Below are 18639 nucleotides of genomic sequence, written 5' to 3' on the forward strand. Positions count from 1 at the left end.
TCTCCCTCCTCCCTGCCTCCCTCCCTCTCTCTCTTCCTCCATCTTTCCTAATCTATCTCATCTATCTACTTTTGAGACAGGGACTCATGTAGCTCAGGCTGTCCTTGAACTGATTATATAGATAAAGATGATAGGCTCACAGGCATATATCATGACACCCAGTTTTATGTGCTACTGAGGCTCAAACCTAGGGCTTCATGCATGCTAGGCAAGAACTCTACCAACTGAGTCTTGCTGCCAGTTTATACTTGGAAGTACAAGACTATCCAAACTTGGGTTACAGTATAAGTTTCTGAAAAAAGACTGAAATACAAAGAAATACATGGCTTAACCTAATTTATTTTAGAAACAAATTTACATAGTAAGGGTGATTTGGTATATCTTCTTACATCCTAGTCTATTCACAACTAAAGAAACATGAGGCTTGCGGCTATAAGAGATACTGATTAAATCAATCACTTAGAAAGCTAGTTTTCCTTCCATTATTATTTCTTTTCCATTATTAGTATTATGTTGATAGATCTTTGTTGGATTCCTCTCATGAGCAGCTAGTGCTCTTAACTGTTGAGCCCTCTCTCCAGTTCTGCTTTTTCACTTTTAAGGGTTAAAGGCAGGCACTTGGTGATTAAGTCAGTCAGTAACTTCTCTGCTCCCTTTAACAGCCTAGGCCAGGAAAGGTTTTTCTTTTTTCTTTTCCTTGCACTTGTGGCTATGAAAATGGTACTTGAAACACAAACTGATAAAAATGGCCATGACTGTGTATTTAGCATTCAACATAAACTGGTTCAGCTACAAAGATTTAATACAACACAGGAAAACAAGCAAATAAGAATCATTTACACACTTTGATAGAAAAATGTTTTAAATGTACTGTTACTTTGAATTGCTTTACTAACAAAAATAGGCATGGGGTTGAAAAGATTGATGGGATCTGACATCAGAAAAAGGCATACTGCTCACACTTTGATTTACTTCAATATCTACTGGACTATAAATTAGGGGCAGTTTTACTTGCTTGGGATGAAACAGGAAGGGTTGACCCTGACTCTGAGTTAAGCTGTCGTTTGCTCTGCAAACATGTAAGCAATGAAGTGTCATTTAATTTCTGACAGAACAGCATATGTTCTAGGAACTCAATAAACGGAATGCCCAAAAACATACTCGTTGGCAATTTACCTTTCATTGTGACTTAATTTTTCAGGTATTTGTGTCTCATGTTGTTAGATTTTAAGGTCTTCATGGGTCAGAGACTGTATCTCTTCTTTTATTTATTTCTACCACAGTGTCTCATATGGTTCTTTTAAGCCTCGGCCACAGTTATGACTGCTGATTATGACAGCACATTATAACAGCAGTTATTCAGTAAGATGCCTACTGATCTAGTATGTGTACATATATACACACGCACGTAGGTACAAGAATATTCCTGGAGGAATTAATATATACTATGGTGTATGAATTCTTATTGGCCAGCTAGAAATCCAAGACGTTCTGTATTGTTGCTGTGTGGTGATGACCACGGTATTAGTAAAGCAGGATGCAGAGCCTTGTGTGTACTATTTGTCATCAGCAGCGCAGGTAGAGATATACTAAGAATATATAGCTGTAAAACTAACAACATTAAAAAATGAGAAGAGAACTTCAATAAATAAAAATTTTGACACTTTAAAAAATGTGTTAGTTATGTATTTTTATATGAAAAATAGCAAGAAAACCGGGAAAAAATCATAACCACAACAGAATGGTATTGTAAGGCTATGCTCCCTCAGCCTCCAGCAGATACAGGCTACAGCAGGCACAATGAACAATTGATAAGACTTTACATCAAACTTTGTACTGAGTGGAAAATACACCTATTTTCACTAGATTTAAGCAAAACTTGACTGTAAAAGACAAAAGAAAATCTCAATACGTGCCAAGTTTAAAACCACACAAGCCATTCTCTAGGGAGAGAACAAAATACCAGACACAAACCAGTACTAACTGTCCTAAATTACTGATAGAAGAGAGATACATTGAGTATCAGAATTCTGGACTACTTTGAAAATAGTTAAAATTATTACAATAAAGGTAAGATTACAGACAGAACCAACTGATTGGGGAAAAAAAACATAAAAATTTCAACCCACCAACTGAGTCATTTGTGAAGCGGTTAGTTAACTTCATATGAAATGACATTAAAGAAAAAACTAGCACAATGTACTAGATTTCACAGGCTTTCCATTTTTTGTCTCCTATTTTCTAACTGGTTTTAATATGAAATATAAACATACAAATACGTGGTATACTAAAAAGATCTTTATTCTAATTAACCCACAAATGGAAAAAATGCACACAGCTTGTTTAATTAAGGAGCCACTAGCTGCAGATTTCTCCTTTAACTCTTAACTCTTTATATGCATCTCAAATTATACTACATTAAGTTCATATGAAAAAGCACTCACAAACACGTTCTTTATATTCTAAATTAAATGGCTACCTCACTCCCGCCGATAACCTTCTTTAGGTTTTTCTCTAGCTGAAAAGAAACACATTGTTCTCTTTCTTTGATTTCCAAATGTGTATGCTTTGTGCAACTGAGATCTAAGGTACAATAAGTTCACACTGTACTGTCACAAGAGACCAATGTCCTCCAAAGCTACAGACTAAATTAGCATATGTGTGACAATTTTGAAGCACAGGCTGTAAATTAATATTGGACACCTGACTGAGTAGAAAGCAGTAAATATATTAAATTTACCAAATTCTACAGCTAAGCCAATGCCCCCCCAGTCATTCAGTTAACTGTATTTCCTGTCCCCATTTAGAATTGCTTAAGACTGAGGTGTTTTAGTATCTTTTTAATGACAGATCCTTCTGAGAAGAATGCTCTGGTTTATCATTTCTACGCTTGCCCTGTCTCATGCCTCCCACCTTTCCCACCTTCCTCGTTAGAAACTTTTACCTCAGTGTGCAATTTTTCAACGAATCACATATTGCTGTACTTGTGACATCAGAGCATAGAATGTCCCAGACTTATAAATTACAACATAGCAATGGATTCAAATCTGCCACTGAGGGGACAGTCAAAAGAGGCAAGAAAGGCTTTGATACTTTATCTGAAATTTTATAGCACAGAGAAATTGATGACAGAAGGGAACAAGGACTCACACACACACACACACACACACACACACACACACACGCGACCAACGCTTTATCTGTTTTCTAGAGCTAATTGGTATATAAATAAAATGCAAATTTTCAATGTTACTAACATAAACTCATTTCAAAGTAATGAATGATAATTCCCACAACTACAATTTACTGAATAGGTATCTGCTTAATCAATACAATATATGATAATGTAGCCCCTTACAATACTTCTTAAAAAAAGTTTTATTTATTTTTATTTTATGTGTATGCGTGTATTGTCTGCATGGACGTAAGCACACCCGTGTTGTGCAATGCCCTTGGAGGTCAGAAGAGGTTGTCAGATCCCCTGGGACTGGATGTGTTAGCTGCCATGTGGGTGCTGGAATTCGAACCCTGGTCTTCTCCAAGAACAACCGGTGTTCTTAACTGCTGAGCCATCTCTCTAGCCCCTAATACTTAAATGTTTTAAAGGACAGTTTCTTACTACTGGCTAAAATCCTGATTGCAATGACTACTTCCTACAATCCAACAGATCATTTCAGCCAGGTTTCCAATTGGGAGGTATTTCACTGATACCTTAACACTTCAATATTGGGCAGTGATGGTTGTGAATCTTGCAAGAAAAATATGCTCACAGTAACACACAACAAATATATCATGTTTAAGAATGAAAATTAAAGTAAGTTTTAAACAAGTGAAAAGTATCTCTGGGATTCTTATCCAAGGATCATTCAGGTTTTGAAAGGACATATTAAAATATATATGTATATATATTACAGGTTAGTTTTTATTAATTTATAATCCATGTCAACAGAACTAATGAAGTGGAAAAAATATGAACCAGAAAAAATTGAAGTGGCAATAAATGTCATGCCTAATAGCTTTTACGTAGAAACCTCTGAAGTCAAGGCACTAATCTTATGGTGCATTCATTCCCCTATCTATGTATTTACTTGAATTTTTTTTCAAAGGAAACAAATAATTCAAATTTTGGAATGGTTTTATTTTACACAGTCGATTGATTTGCTAAGTGCACTCTCAATATATTTTTCTTCAAAAGGCCTAACTTCAGTCATACACTTTGTAAATGTAATAGTCTTTTTTTAAAAAAAAAAAAGTGCCCTAGGCATGAAACAGCTTTGGCCACCAAGCCAGGCATCAAGCTAGGATGAACAAAGGACACCATCTGCTCTGCCCTTGACTGATATAAGACCACCACCACCAATGAGGTGCATCTTTGCCCACTGCTGGGAGTACAGTGTTTTTCGTTAAAGAAAAAATTTACTTGTGGTAAAATTTTAATAACCAAGTACATGTATTTATATTAAGTCTTACCAGAATTAAATTAATTTGAAACACTGTTTCTGTTTGCAAAGAAAAAAGAAAAAAAGATAATCGAAATGCAGCTTCATTTACAAAATACAAACTTCTTAAAAATTTTGCAGCCTAGGGACTGGGAGGGATGACTAGAACACTGGCTGTTCCTGCAGAGGACCAGGGGTCAGTTCCCAGCACCCACACGGCAGCTTAACAGCCACCCATAATTTCAGTTCCAGGGGATCCGACACCCTCTTTTGGTCTTGGTGGGCATTGCATACATGAGGTGTGCTTACATACATGCTGGCAAAATGCTAATACACATAAAGTAAAATAAACTTCAAAAATAAGTTTTAAAATAAAGTTTTATAGTCTGGAGAGTATCTAGTTTCTTATTTCAGTGCATTACAGATCAAAAGCTGTGTTTGTAAATAAACTACAAGAGAGGGAAACCAGCTGGGGGAAGGGGCTGGGGCAGACAGAACAAAGCTATTTTTCCCCATCCATGTATTTTACTTGTAGTTCTGAAACATTTCAGTGTAAAATGATGGGAAGGAACAGAAAGAAATACTCTTTGGGATGGCTCAGATCAGAACTGCAATCCTGTCCTTCCACTACATTAGTTGGGAGATCTCTGCAGTGTTACTATTTCCGTGACTATAAAATGAGGGTAAGGCCTACTTGGGTAGTTAAATGAGGCATTCTTTCTCATTATTTTCTGATTTGAATCTAGAGTGTTGAGTCTGTAGCCCCAGCTGACCTGGAATTCACTATGTAGACCAGGCTGGCCTCGAACTCATAGAGATCACCCTGCCTCTGCCTCCCAAGTGCTGGGATTAAAGATGTGCGCCACCATACCCAGCTAGAACCCATTTTTCTACAGCTGTGTTTTCTTAACAAAATATACAACTGCTTTCTAAATTTTATTCATATTTCACGTATGAAAGAAGGGAAATTATTTAGAATCCATACAATTATCTGATCTGTGGCTTTCCCACACGCTCAAATGAACCCCCTTAGGAGTATTCTTCTCAGTGCATTCATCTCACCCAACACAATGGCTGGCACTGTAGGTGTTCAGTTGCTTTTTGCTGAATGAATTATGAATGAACCAGTGAAAACTGTGCTAACTAACTAGCCTTCTCTCTCACTGCTGGAGTTAGAAACCAAGCCAGGTCATGGGAGTCTCATGAGAATTCTTGAGTATTTTTAGTGAACATTTGACAAGAGAAAAACATTTCTAGAAATTCCTTTCAGTTTAGAAACCTAAATTAATTCCTGTTCACACATTTGTGAATAATGATTTATAGAGTAATCCCATGCCTCTTGCCTAAGGTTCAATTTCACTAGATTCTTTGCTTTTTCTTACAGAGAATTTAATTGAACTTTCTTCCATCTACCCACACATGGCTTTCTATGCTTCCTTTTTCTTTACAGTTTAACATCTTTCAACCATAAAGATTTCTGAAATGTACTTTTAGAAATTCTTACCCTGAAAATAAAATTTCTATTTTATTATATTTCTTATTTTAGACTTTGAAACCACGAGGGTAAGGAAGAAATTTAGTCTACTGGACAAATTAGTTTTTCCAACTTTAGACTTACACAAGGATGAGCAATCTATGGCCAATGTGCCAAATCAAGCCTGTTGTCTATTTCTGTAAATAAAGTTTTATTGGAACACCATGTTCAACTGCTCAACTGTTTACATATTCTCTATGTCTGCTTCTGGAAAACAGCAGAGATGGAGACCATCTGGTCAACAAGCCCTAAAATATGTACTAGCTGGTCATTTACAAAAACAAACCAAGTTTGCCAACCCCTGCCTTAGCCTCCTCTCTAAGCTTTCACCTAGGAAATAATCTATACAGACAACATAAATAGCAAACGCTTCACACAGATGCAATGTGTAGGCACTGCTTTGTTTATATATATTTATCATCTCTCTTAAAACTGTATAAAACAGATGAACCAGTTACTGTCACGATCCACTTTTACAGATGAGAGCTGAGGCTTGATGAAAGTTCTCAATCTTACTGGGGCTTTATGTTGTTATAAAAACTAAGGATTCTTCTTTTTCATAAAGCAATAACCTAAAAAAAAAAAAAAAAAAAACCTCTTAGTAAGACTGGTTTCTCCCCAAAAAATCCAATTAAAAAAAGTATCCAAAAAATGACTGGTTTTAAAAATACCTAATTAAAATTCCAAAATCATGGTCACGAGAGCTTACAAGTCAAAGGTGGCAGGATATTTATATAACCATTGCCACTAAAATTGTGGGGAATTGGATAAAGTTCACTGAGCTTGAAATAGAGTTTGAACATTAAGAGCCATTTTTAAGAGAAGTATCATTTACACCAAGAAGAGGTATACATGGTAAACCAACTTTGAAAACAAAAAAGGGCTACTTTCTGCAAATATCAATCTGATCCAATCCAATTTTGACTATACTGTCTGGCAGATAATGAATAATGACAGTTACTGGGAATACAAAGATAATTTCTATATTCAAAAAACTCACAGTACAACTGGGGAGGATTGGTATGTAGAAATATGCAAGCAACGTCCTATTCAGACTGATTAACAAATAAATGTAATACTGCTGGGCAGGTTGAAGAAACGCATTAGAAATAAGGACTATAGGCAAGAACTGTAACTCAAAATCTATCACAAGAACCACACAGAAGAGATCCCATGGCTGGCAGTCTACCGCTGTGGTTTTTGGAAGCTGGATGTTTTCTTGTGGCCACTACATCCTTTACTGTCCTTCACTGTGCTTAAGCTTTTATATTCAGCTCCAGCCAGAAGCATCCAATTAGTCATATTTGAGTTTTGAGCCCATTTCCTGTGTGGGCAAAAAAACGCAATTTATTTCTTGGCTTTTGTGGCTGTGTGAGCCAGGCTTTGCATTTCATCAAGATTCGGATTATACAGCAGGGAACTCCACCAGATCAGAAAGGCGTTCATCACTGGGAAGCCTCCCTCACAAGACAAATGTTCCACTAGAAGCACTGTACCTCACACAGATTAGCTGAATACTTTCTTGTGAAGAGCGCCACTGAATTCTCAAGAAACATTATTTAAGTATGTAAATGGTACGAACTGATCCATACCTATAAATGAACCTCTGAGGTTCTGCTGCTTTTTTAAGCAGTAATTAAAGCAAAACTCTTTTTGAATATTCAAATTTTCCTTGGAACAAGATTTGAGCTTCTACTTCCCTCTTACTTCCCCTTCTCCTTCCTTAGGTTCCTGAGTGCTGGGATTTATTCTGCAAAATTAGACTTTCTTGTCAGTTAACTTTGGCCCGTTAAGTTTAAAAGGCTCTACAGCATAAACACAGCAAGAAAGCTCTGTACTAAATACCACACTGGCATAAATGAAAACTGAACAAACAGGGAACACTATGCAGAACAAAAACTTTAAAAATTATAGTCTGGAAGTGCTTTGTTCCCCAAGGGTCTATGAGCTCAAAGTTTGGTTCTCAATGTGTTGATGGAGCTGATGGAACTCTGGATGGGGGCTGCTACTAGGAGGCTCAGGAACAACTGAGGGTGCTGCCCCCTGGGTAGAGGTTATCAAAGTGCTGAGCCTGAGCCTGGCCACTGCTCCCCCCACCCCAACCTTGCCATGCACTATGATGTGACACAGCGAACAGGGTCTTCTCTAGAACTGAGCCAATGCCAGCTCCATGCTCCTGGACCTTCAGAACTGCAAGCCTCTTTTCTTAATACTAAGCAATGAAAAAGCTGACTGACACAAGGAGAAACTTACCAAGCAGATGGGACAGGACAAAAAAGAAGTCCAAAAGAGGTGGCAGTTAGTAGAAAGTACTTCATTACAAATCACAGTAGATGAAAAAAATACATGCGTTTCAGGTTTAAGAAAACTGAATTAAAGTTCCAATACTAATAGCAAGGACCTGATTAAGGCCTCTAACACCCAAGTTCTCCTTATCTATAGGAGCTAGATTAGAGGATCCTTTTCTTTGTTCTTAAAAAATTTTTTAAATTTAGCATACAGAGTAATGGGTTTCATCATGGAACTTTTGCACATATATGTCATCATACTCTGCTGTAATTCGTCCCCTGCCCCACTGTACCTGTCACTGGTTCCCCCAAGTAGCCCTCCCTTCTGTATTCCTGCCAGATGTACTCTATTGCCGTATCTCTGCCATCCCTTAGGAGTGTCTCCTCTCCTCTCATGGTCTCCCCTTTGGTTTCAACGCATGCACATACTCCACATTCACATACATAATTTTAAATCTAGGTACTACATGAGAGAAAACATTCCATCCATTTCCCTACAGATGTTATGACTTCATTTTTAAGAACAAATAAAATTCTACTGTGTATGTGTACCACATTTTCTTTATCCATTCACTTACTGATGGACGTATAGGTTGATTCCATTTCCTAGCTCTTATGAATAAGTATAGCCAACAAACATGGATGTACAAGTGAACTAGACACCTTTTAAGAAATTTTGCTTATAAACGTATTTATGATAATTAACAATAGCTAACAAATATTGCCACTCACCCCGACAGGCACAGTATCATATAAATCAATAATCTACATTCCTATTACTTCCAAAGCAATAAAAAGGATATAACAGCTAAGTCACAAGACTAAGAACATCAAAAACCAAGAGACAAACTGGGAACAATATTTGCATGACAAAAACTCATTTCCTTAATTTATAAAGGACACATAAACCTGTAACAGTTCAAATACATAATTAAAAACAAATGAACAAAAGGCATAAATAAGAAAACAGGAGTCACTTATGGTGGGACACACCTGTACTCCTAAGCAGTAGGCAGACTGAGGCAGGAGGATCCCAAGTTCAAGGCCATTCTGGGTTACAAAGCAAGTTTAGGGTAGCCTAGACTAAAGAGCAACACCTAAAATCAAAGGGGAGGATGGAAGGTGGGGGAGAAAAAGAAAAACACGGGGGAAAAAATATGTGACTAATAAAGTTCTGCTAAGATGTTTGTCCTAGTTTGTTTCTCCATTACTGTGACAAAATACTCTGACCAATACCAACTTGGGGAGGAAAGGGTTCATTTTATCTTACATCTCCCGGGTCACAGTTCATCAGGGAGCCCAAGGTAGGAACTCAGGGCAGGAATCTGGAGGCAGGAACTGGAGCATAGGCCAAGGAGGAACTCTGCTTGCTGGCTTGCTCCCTGGCCCTGCTCAGCCTGCTTTCTTATACAACACAGGCCTACCTGCTGAGGGGTAGCATCACCCACAGTGGGCTGGGCCCTTCCACATTACTCAACAATCAAGAAGGTGCCCCATGGACATGGCCACATGCCAGTCCAATGAAAGCAATTCCCCAACTGAGGCTCCCTCAACCCAGGTGTGTCAAGTTGACACTAAAGCTATCCAGCACAATGTTCAACCTCTTTATTAAAGACATGTAAGTTAAAGCAATATATTCCTTTTTACCCATCCAGTGGCAAACCTAAAGTTTAGTGATTCCCAGTTCTGTTCATAGTGTGTTGTCCACGTGTGCCTAAATCCATGAAACTCATCAGGCACATAATATGGGTTTATTGTCAAAAGTTGTTAAGACATACAAAGGTGAGCATCATAATACTGCTTAATTGCAAAAATAAACTGGAAAGGTTTACCATAGAGAACTGATGGAAGAGATTACGGCATACCTGCAAAATGGAACACCATGTACCATTGCAAAAGGAGTAATCAATTCATTTCAATATGAAGCATCCTTAAGACAGATTACTAAGGAATTAAGAAGAGCAAGGGCAGGATCATGTAAAAACTTTTAAGTGGGGGAAATGGGTAAGTGAATTTCCAGTGTTTTTCTGGTAATAACTACATAAACCCCTTGAGCATGGCTGACTGTTCAGAGACTGGGTAGGTCTTTATTTTTCAGTCCTAACAGCTGCACTCTCTAATCTGTACCTGAATGAATCTGACTTTATTTTTTATTTTTAAAATATAAGTATGTGTGCACAAAGGTGTGTTCCCACATGTGGGGGCACGTGGAAGTCAGAAGCTGACATTGGGTGTCTTGACTGTTCTCTACCTTACTCACTGAAGCAGGGTCTCTTACTTGAACTCAGATCTTGATGATTTGGCCAGTTTAGCTAGCTAGCTTGCTCCAGGGATCCCAGTGTCTGCTGCCTGAGAGCTGGGATTACAGGCAGGCACCACATCCACCTGGCATCTATGTGAGTGCTGGGGATCCACACTCTGTGGTTTTCAAGCTTATGCAGCAAATGTTTTACCCACTGAGCCATCTCCCCAAGCCCCTGATTTCACTTCTTAAAATTAACAGGATAGGATTCTAGGCTAATTTTTGTCTTCTGTGTATACGTGTGTATATTTTTCAATAAAATTTTATTGAATTTTTGTGCATATACTACATCTTGATCATATTTAAACTCACTCTCCTCTATCAGCACCCCTTCCCATAGCCCTCTTGCCAGATTTCATCTATTCTGTCTTATTTGTTAAGGCCTATCGAGTCAAGTTTGTGTCCCCAGATGGCCCATGGTGAGTTTATTCACTGGAGCCTGGTCAGTCTGTCTGGCATTTCTTTTCTTTTCCTTCCTTCCTTCCTTCCTTCTTTTTTTTTTTTTTTTTTTAAAGCATCACTTTCTCAAAGAAGACCAAGACTCCATCATCCAGTAGTGATCAGCTACCATTAGTTCTTAAGCTAAGGCTGGGGCTTCTTACCCATTTCCCTTGTTCTATACTGGGTTTCTGTGTGGTTTGAGTTTTGCATGTAAAACTCAGTTTGACACCATTGCTGTAAGTTTATATGAGTAGGTTCCCAGCTGCCTCTTTGTGGTAATCTACCATTCTTGGTTCTTAAAGTCTTTTGGCCCCCTGAGCCCTGGGTGGCAGAGGTTTTTAATATAGGAGTCCTATCCAGAAACAGACACATATTTTTTTAAAAAGACTGGATGTATAATAGAAAGAAAAGTATCTCTACTGTACTAAACGTTCTGCATCTACTACTGAAGGCACCTCTATCTTATTTTTTTCATCTAAAATAACATATATTAATGGCAAAGAACATTTCTTTAAAAAATCCTAATTAGTTTATTGCCTTGCTAACAGAGCATAGGGTGGGGGTTTATTTACATTAGAGTGGGTGTGCTGGGTAGTCCATACTCAAATATAGATCTTGTGACTTCCTGATAGCCGCACAAAATGGTGAGAGAGGAGGCACCTCTATCTTATACATGTTGCTATTAGTTTTCCTTTGAGTTGTAGAAAGCAAAAAAAATAATAAAATTTTATGGGCTGGAGAGATGGCTCAGCAGTTAAGAGCACTGGCTGCTCTTGCAGAAGACCTGGGTTCGAATCCCAGCATCCATATGGTGGCTAACAACCATCCTTAACTCCAGTTCCAGGGGATCTGATGCCGTCTTCTGTCCTCCGTCTTCTGTCCTCCATCTTCTATCCTCTGCGTGCACTGCACGACATGGGTGCATTTACACATATGCAGGCGTTAACACTCATACATTAAAAAAAAGTAATAAAATTTTATAAGAGAAAAAACCCCTGCTAATTTAAAGTTTTTTTTTTTTGTTTTAAGAAATCACCTAAAACCAATAAATGTAAAATGACTGAATTAGGATCTCTTTAAAATTGGTTATTTTATTAGGAAAGTGAAAAATGATCTCAACAAGTCTTGCAATTTCTAAAGATTAGAGCTGATACCTTTCTCAGGTTTAAGAGATTTTCTCCTTTCACAGGGTACACAATTGTTGCTTTTCAAGCCTATGAGAGTGTCAAAGGCAGATGTAATTAGAATGGGGGTTGGAGAGAAACCACAGAGAAAGGGAAGTTAGAAACTTGATATATAGTGTTTCATAGCCAGTGAAACAGAAGTACATGTAAACAAGAGAATACATGTATCAGACCTGCTGGAGATTATAAGGACTACTTACCAATGCAACATATAAGCATTCCCCTGAAGGAGCCCTGGATCCAGAGAGGCCATGGCAAAGCTCATCTCTACTAAGTAGTCTCAGAGGACCATTACTACCTTACTCTGATTTAGAATTTTCAAGATTTATATACACATAGTAGCAATGTACCCTGAGTTACCTGGGATTGTTTAGAAATGAAGACCAACTGTATGTGAAGTGGTTGATAGTAAGGAATTCTGAAGGCTCCTCAGAGCCCATGAAACTTAGTTCAAATCTCAGTTTTATCACTCAAGAGCTTTATGACCCTGGGCAAATTTCTTACTCTTTACCTGCTTTTTTATCTTCCAAATCTTCAAAATGATATTACTATTATGTTCATGGGTTGACATTATAAGTAAATGAAATAATATCTGTATACTGCATTCACAAGGGTTAAATATATAAAATGGCAATAACATGTTCTTTTTAAAGTGTTTAAAGAACTGCGGCTGGAGAGATGGCTCAGCGGTTAAGAACACTGGTTGCTCTTGCAAAAGACCTGGGTTTGAATCCCAGCACCCACATGGCCGCTAACAACTGTCAGTAACTCCAGTCCCAGGGGATCTGACAGCTTCTTCTGACCTCTGCAGGCATTGCAGGACACGGGTGCACTTACCTATGTGCAGGTAATACATGCATACACATAAAATAAAAATAAATAAAATTTTTTTAAAAAGTAAAGTGTTTAAACAACTATGACTAGAAATCTCAGTAATTCAGTGACCTCTTTCTTCCTATGGCTAATTAATAGACACAATGTTAACTTTTTCTGGACTGTTGTGCAGGATCAGAACTACAAATATAAACCCTAAGAATATGATTATAAAAGTTTCCACAAGCTATCAAATAATCAGTCTTATAAACACACATTGAGCAAGACAGCCTTTAGTGAAAATTTAAGTTTACCAGATATTTGGCTTTATGCTCATTATTTCTAAACTGTTACATGTAAGGGGAAACAAAGCTCTCTATACTTTTCTGTCTTCATAGTCAGAACTAAGTTGTTACAACTTCTTGCAAGCCCTTCCTTTTCTTAATGGTTGATACTAAGCCTCTGTAAACTAAGAAAACAGGTAACTATTTTAAAGCAGACTGATGGTTTTAAAAAAAGTGTGTGTGTAGGCTTTAAAATTTGGACAGCTTTGGTTGGTTTAAACCCCAGTTGGGCTACTCACTTTGCAACCTTGTCAAATTACTGAACTCCTCTAAATCTCAATTTCCTCATCTTTAAATTGGGACTATTGAAATACTACTGGTAAAAAGCAAATGAATACGAGTAAAGCATCATACAGAGTGCTTCCTACTACTAGGCAACATAAATTAGCCAGCGAATGGTAACCATTATTACATCATTAGTGGGGTTGATTAAAATCACAGCTAAATGAAGAATTAAGAATTCTTACCAGGAACATAATGCTTTTAATGTGGGAACCTGGTGTTAAGAATGTGATACCCACCCTCTAGAGGCTGAGAGCACAATGAAAGATACATAGCAAAAAATCATAGCAACTTGATAAATGAAGAAGCTGGGCTCCATTTGAAGTTGAATTGTTTTTCTGGAAGAGGTGACATTTATGCTGGGGACAAACATGAATTCACCAGCCTGGAAGCTAGTGACTGATGGGAGCCAACTTGATCAAACAGGACATAAGAGCACACAGAATGATCTACTGTGCGCTGGGGCAGACAGCCTCCAGACAAGTGCGTTTAGGAAGGCCAGCCTGAAACATATCACCCTGACTTACAGACCAAACATCAAAGGAAAGAGGATCCGACCTTTTTTGTTTGTTGTTTTGATAGGGTTTCCCTAGTCCCAGCCCACCTGGAAGTTACTATGTGGACTAGGCTGGCCTCGATCTTACAGAGATCTGCCTGCCTTAGCTTCCCCAGGGCTGAGATTAGGTAGGCCCGAGTTGACCTTTTTAAGGGACATAGAACCACAAGCATATCTTAAAGGTAGTGAAGTTAGCTCTCTGAGGAAAAAAAAAACCATGGTTAAATAAATAGATATTATACAAAGATCCTTTCAGTTAACTAAGTTGACCAGGAAGCAGATGGGACAAACAAAATCAAGAAAAATACAGACTGGGATAGAAAGTTGTAGCAGCAAACCTGAAGTGGTAGTGCAGAGTCTGGAGTGTAAGCTATAGATGGTAGTCTTGCCAACCCTAGGAAACATAGGAAAATCCCCCAATTTCTAGTCTGGGTAAATAGTTGGGATATAATGTGGAGACAACAGGAATAGAAGCAGTTTTAAGTATATTATTTTTGTAACTGCAAATTTAGTTCTTATTAATGTTTTGTTATTCAAATCAGTTTTACTATGGCAGGAAAACCAAGGGTCACTCGCTCTGGTCTGTCATGCAGCGCCTCATTATTGGTTAATGCATCTTTGTTTACCCTACATTGAAATGGGCAGTAATTCAGGTTTCAGGCTACTAACTAGCTAAGGCAGCACAGAAGGCAGCCTGTCTTAAAAATCCACTGCAAATACCTAAGCAGATCAAATGTAAAGTCTAAATTGCAACGGTATCAAGTGGAGGAAAAACTACCTTCAGCTTGTCTTGACAGTCTTACAGTTTTAAGAAGCTCTGGGTCTATGATTCTTAACCAAGACCTGTGAGGCAGGATACTCCGGGCCCTTTGAAGAATTGAAATCTTGACTGAATGTGATCAAGATGCTCTTCAGTGTTGTCATAAATTAGGCTTTTCGGAAGACATTAAAAACTTATCACCCTATGAAATCACGCTAAGTTCTCCTTATAATTACAAAAGGCACAATTTCAGGATCCAAAGGCAGGTCAGCATTCCTAGTTCCACACAAAGTGGATTCGTTTCAATATCTGGGGGTTAGCCTTGAATTTTGGCTTTCTTCATAATTTTACCCCCAAATATAGTCTAACTAAACTGCAGTACTGTTTATCACACTCTACGTATGTATTTCAGATGAAATCATGGGGAAGGACGGAGTAACCAAAGTTAAAAGTGCTTGTTGAAAACTACTCAGATTTCCTAAACACTCCGGATGCCAAATCACACTTAGCACTTGAAGCAAATATGCGTTTTTTTGTGGTAGGAGAGAGGAAAAAGGCCACACCCAAAGTTAAGACTTCACAGAGAAGTGACACCAAGTTTCAGAATTTTAACTATGGCTATTTTGGGTACTCAATTTCACGGTTAATGAATGCGTCAGAATCTTTAAATTCCTTCCAGGCCCTAAGTTCAAGAAAACGTTCCTTGGAGCCTAATTGTTTAGGTTTTCACTCAGTCACCCGCGGGTCCAAGATGAAGAATTACCTCATTCAAAGCAAAATTTAAGTAACTCTGGTGTAGAGAAGGGCCGGATTCAAAGACGACCCAGAGGCTTGGGAGCTAGTCACCCCCTCCTGTCCCCCAGGGGAGTCAGACAGGCCGAGGGCCAGCCTGTGGCAACTCAGCGGCTCCCTAGCACCGCGAGGCCCCCGGGGGATCCCGACACCGCCCCCCCCGCCCCCCCCGGGCTCGCACTCCCGGCGGCCCCTCGACCTCACCCCGCGCTCCCCGCCTACCTTGGCCACGTAGTCCTTCACCTCATCCAAGTCTCCGTTTTTCAGGGCCCACATGAATTCCTTGTCGCACATCGCGGCGGCGGGGCGGGAGGCGGGCCCGGCAGGGGGGGCGGCAGGCGGATTCCGCGGGATAAGCGGACGCGGGGCCGCGCGAGGCCCACACGGTGAGCTAACGACGCGAGGGGGCCGCACAGCAGGGGCCAGGGACCGCAGGGACCGTCGGGCCCGGAGAAAGTTCTTCTGCGGCCGCTAGGCCCAGCGGAGCAGGTTCCGCCTGGCTGAGAAACGGCAGGACGCTTCACTTCCGGTTCACGCCCCGCTAGAACCCGCCCTCGACTTCCTCTTCCTCTTCCTCTCAGGGGAACGCCCTGCTCCGGACCCCGCCCAGGCAACCGCCTCCTAGTGCCATTTGTAACCAGGTAGGCCCGGAGCACGGAGGGGAGGGGCGGAGCCCAATGGGCGGGGCCAGGAGACTGATTGACGGGGATCCCGGAGGTCGGCAGTGTCAGGGAAGGGAGGTTAGTGTAAATGGCATTAATACATTTCTACTCCATTACAGATGGGAAAAAATTAAAATCTTGGGGGGCTCACTTCCTAAAAATGACCAAAAAATGTTTGATTTAGATTGTCTTTCTCCATCCCACTTGACATCATTAAGAAAACAAAAACAACCCCCTCTCAAAAAAGTTTTTATTGAGAATTTCATACATGCATATGTATTTTGATCAAATCCACCCCTATACCCCTATTCCTCTCCCTCCAGTCCTTCTCTATCCCACCAATATTTTCCCCTTCCAACTTCATGCCATGTGCTCTCTTTTTTAAACCCACCCAGTCCATTTAGTGCCGCCTGTATAAGTGTGAATATAGAACCCACAAATTATAACAGACAGCTTCTCTTTGCCTTGAAGCATCAAACTGAATTCTTACTCCTGGATGTCATCGACTGGCCAGGGAGATGATTTCTATCCTCCCTCCCTTCTCTTCCTCTATGTCTTCACTCATGCCTTCCTTCCTTCCCTTCATTCAGATCCTGCTGCTCAGCAGATGGTGGTGAAAAGGAAGGAATAAAGCAATTAATTCCTGCCCAGAAGGAAATCTTCAACACTTAAGACAATAACATGAATTTATTCATTTTTAATTGCTTATGTATGTGTGCATGTCTGGATATATGTGGGTATGAGCATGTGATGGCACACGTGGAGATCAGAGGACAACTGTGGGAGTTTATTCTCTCCTTCCACCATGAGGGTCCCAGGGATGGAACCTGGGTCATCAGGCTTGGCAGTAAAGGTCTTTACTGACTGAATTTCTTGTGGGCCCAATAATGCCAATGTTGTGCATTTTACTACTGTGCTTTATGTTCTGTGATGAGAAACACTTCAATGTGTGATAGGGATAAAATCTCGTTTTCCTGTTCAGCAAATGACATCCAGCAAACCTGTCTGGCACAATTTACAATCCAAAAATTCTGTGTTTGGGGGCTAGAGAGATGGCTCAATGGTTAAGAGCACTAGCTGCTCTTGCAGAATACCTGGGTTCAGTTCCCAGCAACCACATAACAGCTAACAACCCATTGAAACTCCAGTTCCAGGTGATCTTCCGCCTTCTTCTGGTCTCTGAGGGCATTGCATGTATGTGGTGCACTTAACATTCAGGCAAAACATTCATACACATAAAAAAAAATTTAAAATTCCGTGTTTTAAAAACACCTGCTTTTTAAATGATTTATACCTGTAAAACATCTCATGAAGCCAGTTCTGTTCTTCCTAGGGTTCAGGTGAAATACCTTAGAGCACATCCACCTAGTGAATTGTATCTTAGAACCCTAATGATTCAAGTATATACATGTGAACATCAAGCAATCCAATAAAATTTCTTATTGGAACTATTATACATAGAGACTATTATTTATTACTCACGAAATGAGTAAACCAAGCAATTTTATTACTGTGACCACATTGTAGAGTGGTTGAAAACCCATAGTGGAGCCATTTTTAAATGTCGGATGCACTATGACCAGTTTTTAACATCTTTAGCAAGTTGCTTGGGTTTTCCTGGATAACAATGATGATGCTCAGTTAGTTTATATGTATTTGTTACCACTTAGTAACAATTGGTGAGGACTCCACATAAAAAGAAAACCCTCTAAATATTTAGCAGCTGCTTGCACTGTTATTCTAATTTTACTTCTGAAAGTTGGGGCTACAAATCTTCATTCCCAATGTTCATGGCTTTCTGGAAGGAAACTTGAGGGGACGGATTTTGATAGTCAAATTCTGGTTACTCAGAAACACTTGTGTGATCTCTGCTTTACTTCATACTGACAGCGTTTGGTTTATCTCTAGCCTGAATTTCTGCTGTGGGATTAACTGTTATGTTTAATCTTCCATTTCAATGTCTGGAGCTTAATGTGTTTAAAATAGCATCTTGTCTCTTACAAATTCTAAGCTTAGCTAACTCCCTATACTTCCTGTTTCTATAAATGGCCTCACCAACTACCCTGTCACCAAAACCAGAAACACAGGAGTCACACTTGCTTCTGTCATCTCAACTTTTCTCTAACTCAACCTTTAAAGTCCTTCAAAATACTTCTTTTAAAAAAATGTTTATCAAAAAAGTTTATCTATTTCTTTTCAATTTTATGTGTTTGAGTATTTTATATGCATGCTTGTAAGAGCA

At 39.3% G+C, this 18639-nt stretch overlaps 1 protein-coding gene and 1 non-coding gene across 2 annotated transcripts in view; both read right to left on the bottom strand.

The window, feature by feature from the left end:
* Positions 1-16292, bottom strand: part of Mtpn (myotrophin) — a 40166-nt gene extending 23874 nt beyond the window's left edge. The window contains exon 1 of the mRNA XM_008823471.3: positions 15958-16292. Within this exon, the coding sequence (XP_008821693.1) occupies positions 15958-16029 (72 nt within the window). The 5' untranslated portion in view covers positions 16030-16292. The remainder of the gene's footprint in view (positions 1-15957) is intronic.
* Positions 4249-4390, bottom strand: LOC115068534. Its single transcript, XR_003847882.1, has one exon. It is a non-coding gene; the product is annotated as a small nucleolar RNA SNORA48 (small nucleolar RNA).
* Positions 16293-18639: the final 2347 nt, after the last annotated feature.

The sequence above is a fragment of the Nannospalax galili genome, unplaced genomic scaffold (assembly GCF_000622305.1).
Source record: "Nannospalax galili isolate Female #2095 unplaced genomic scaffold, S.galili_v1.0 scaffold307, whole genome shotgun sequence".
In the NCBI taxonomy this organism is placed as follows: Eukaryota; Metazoa; Chordata; class Mammalia; order Rodentia; family Spalacidae; genus Nannospalax; species Nannospalax galili.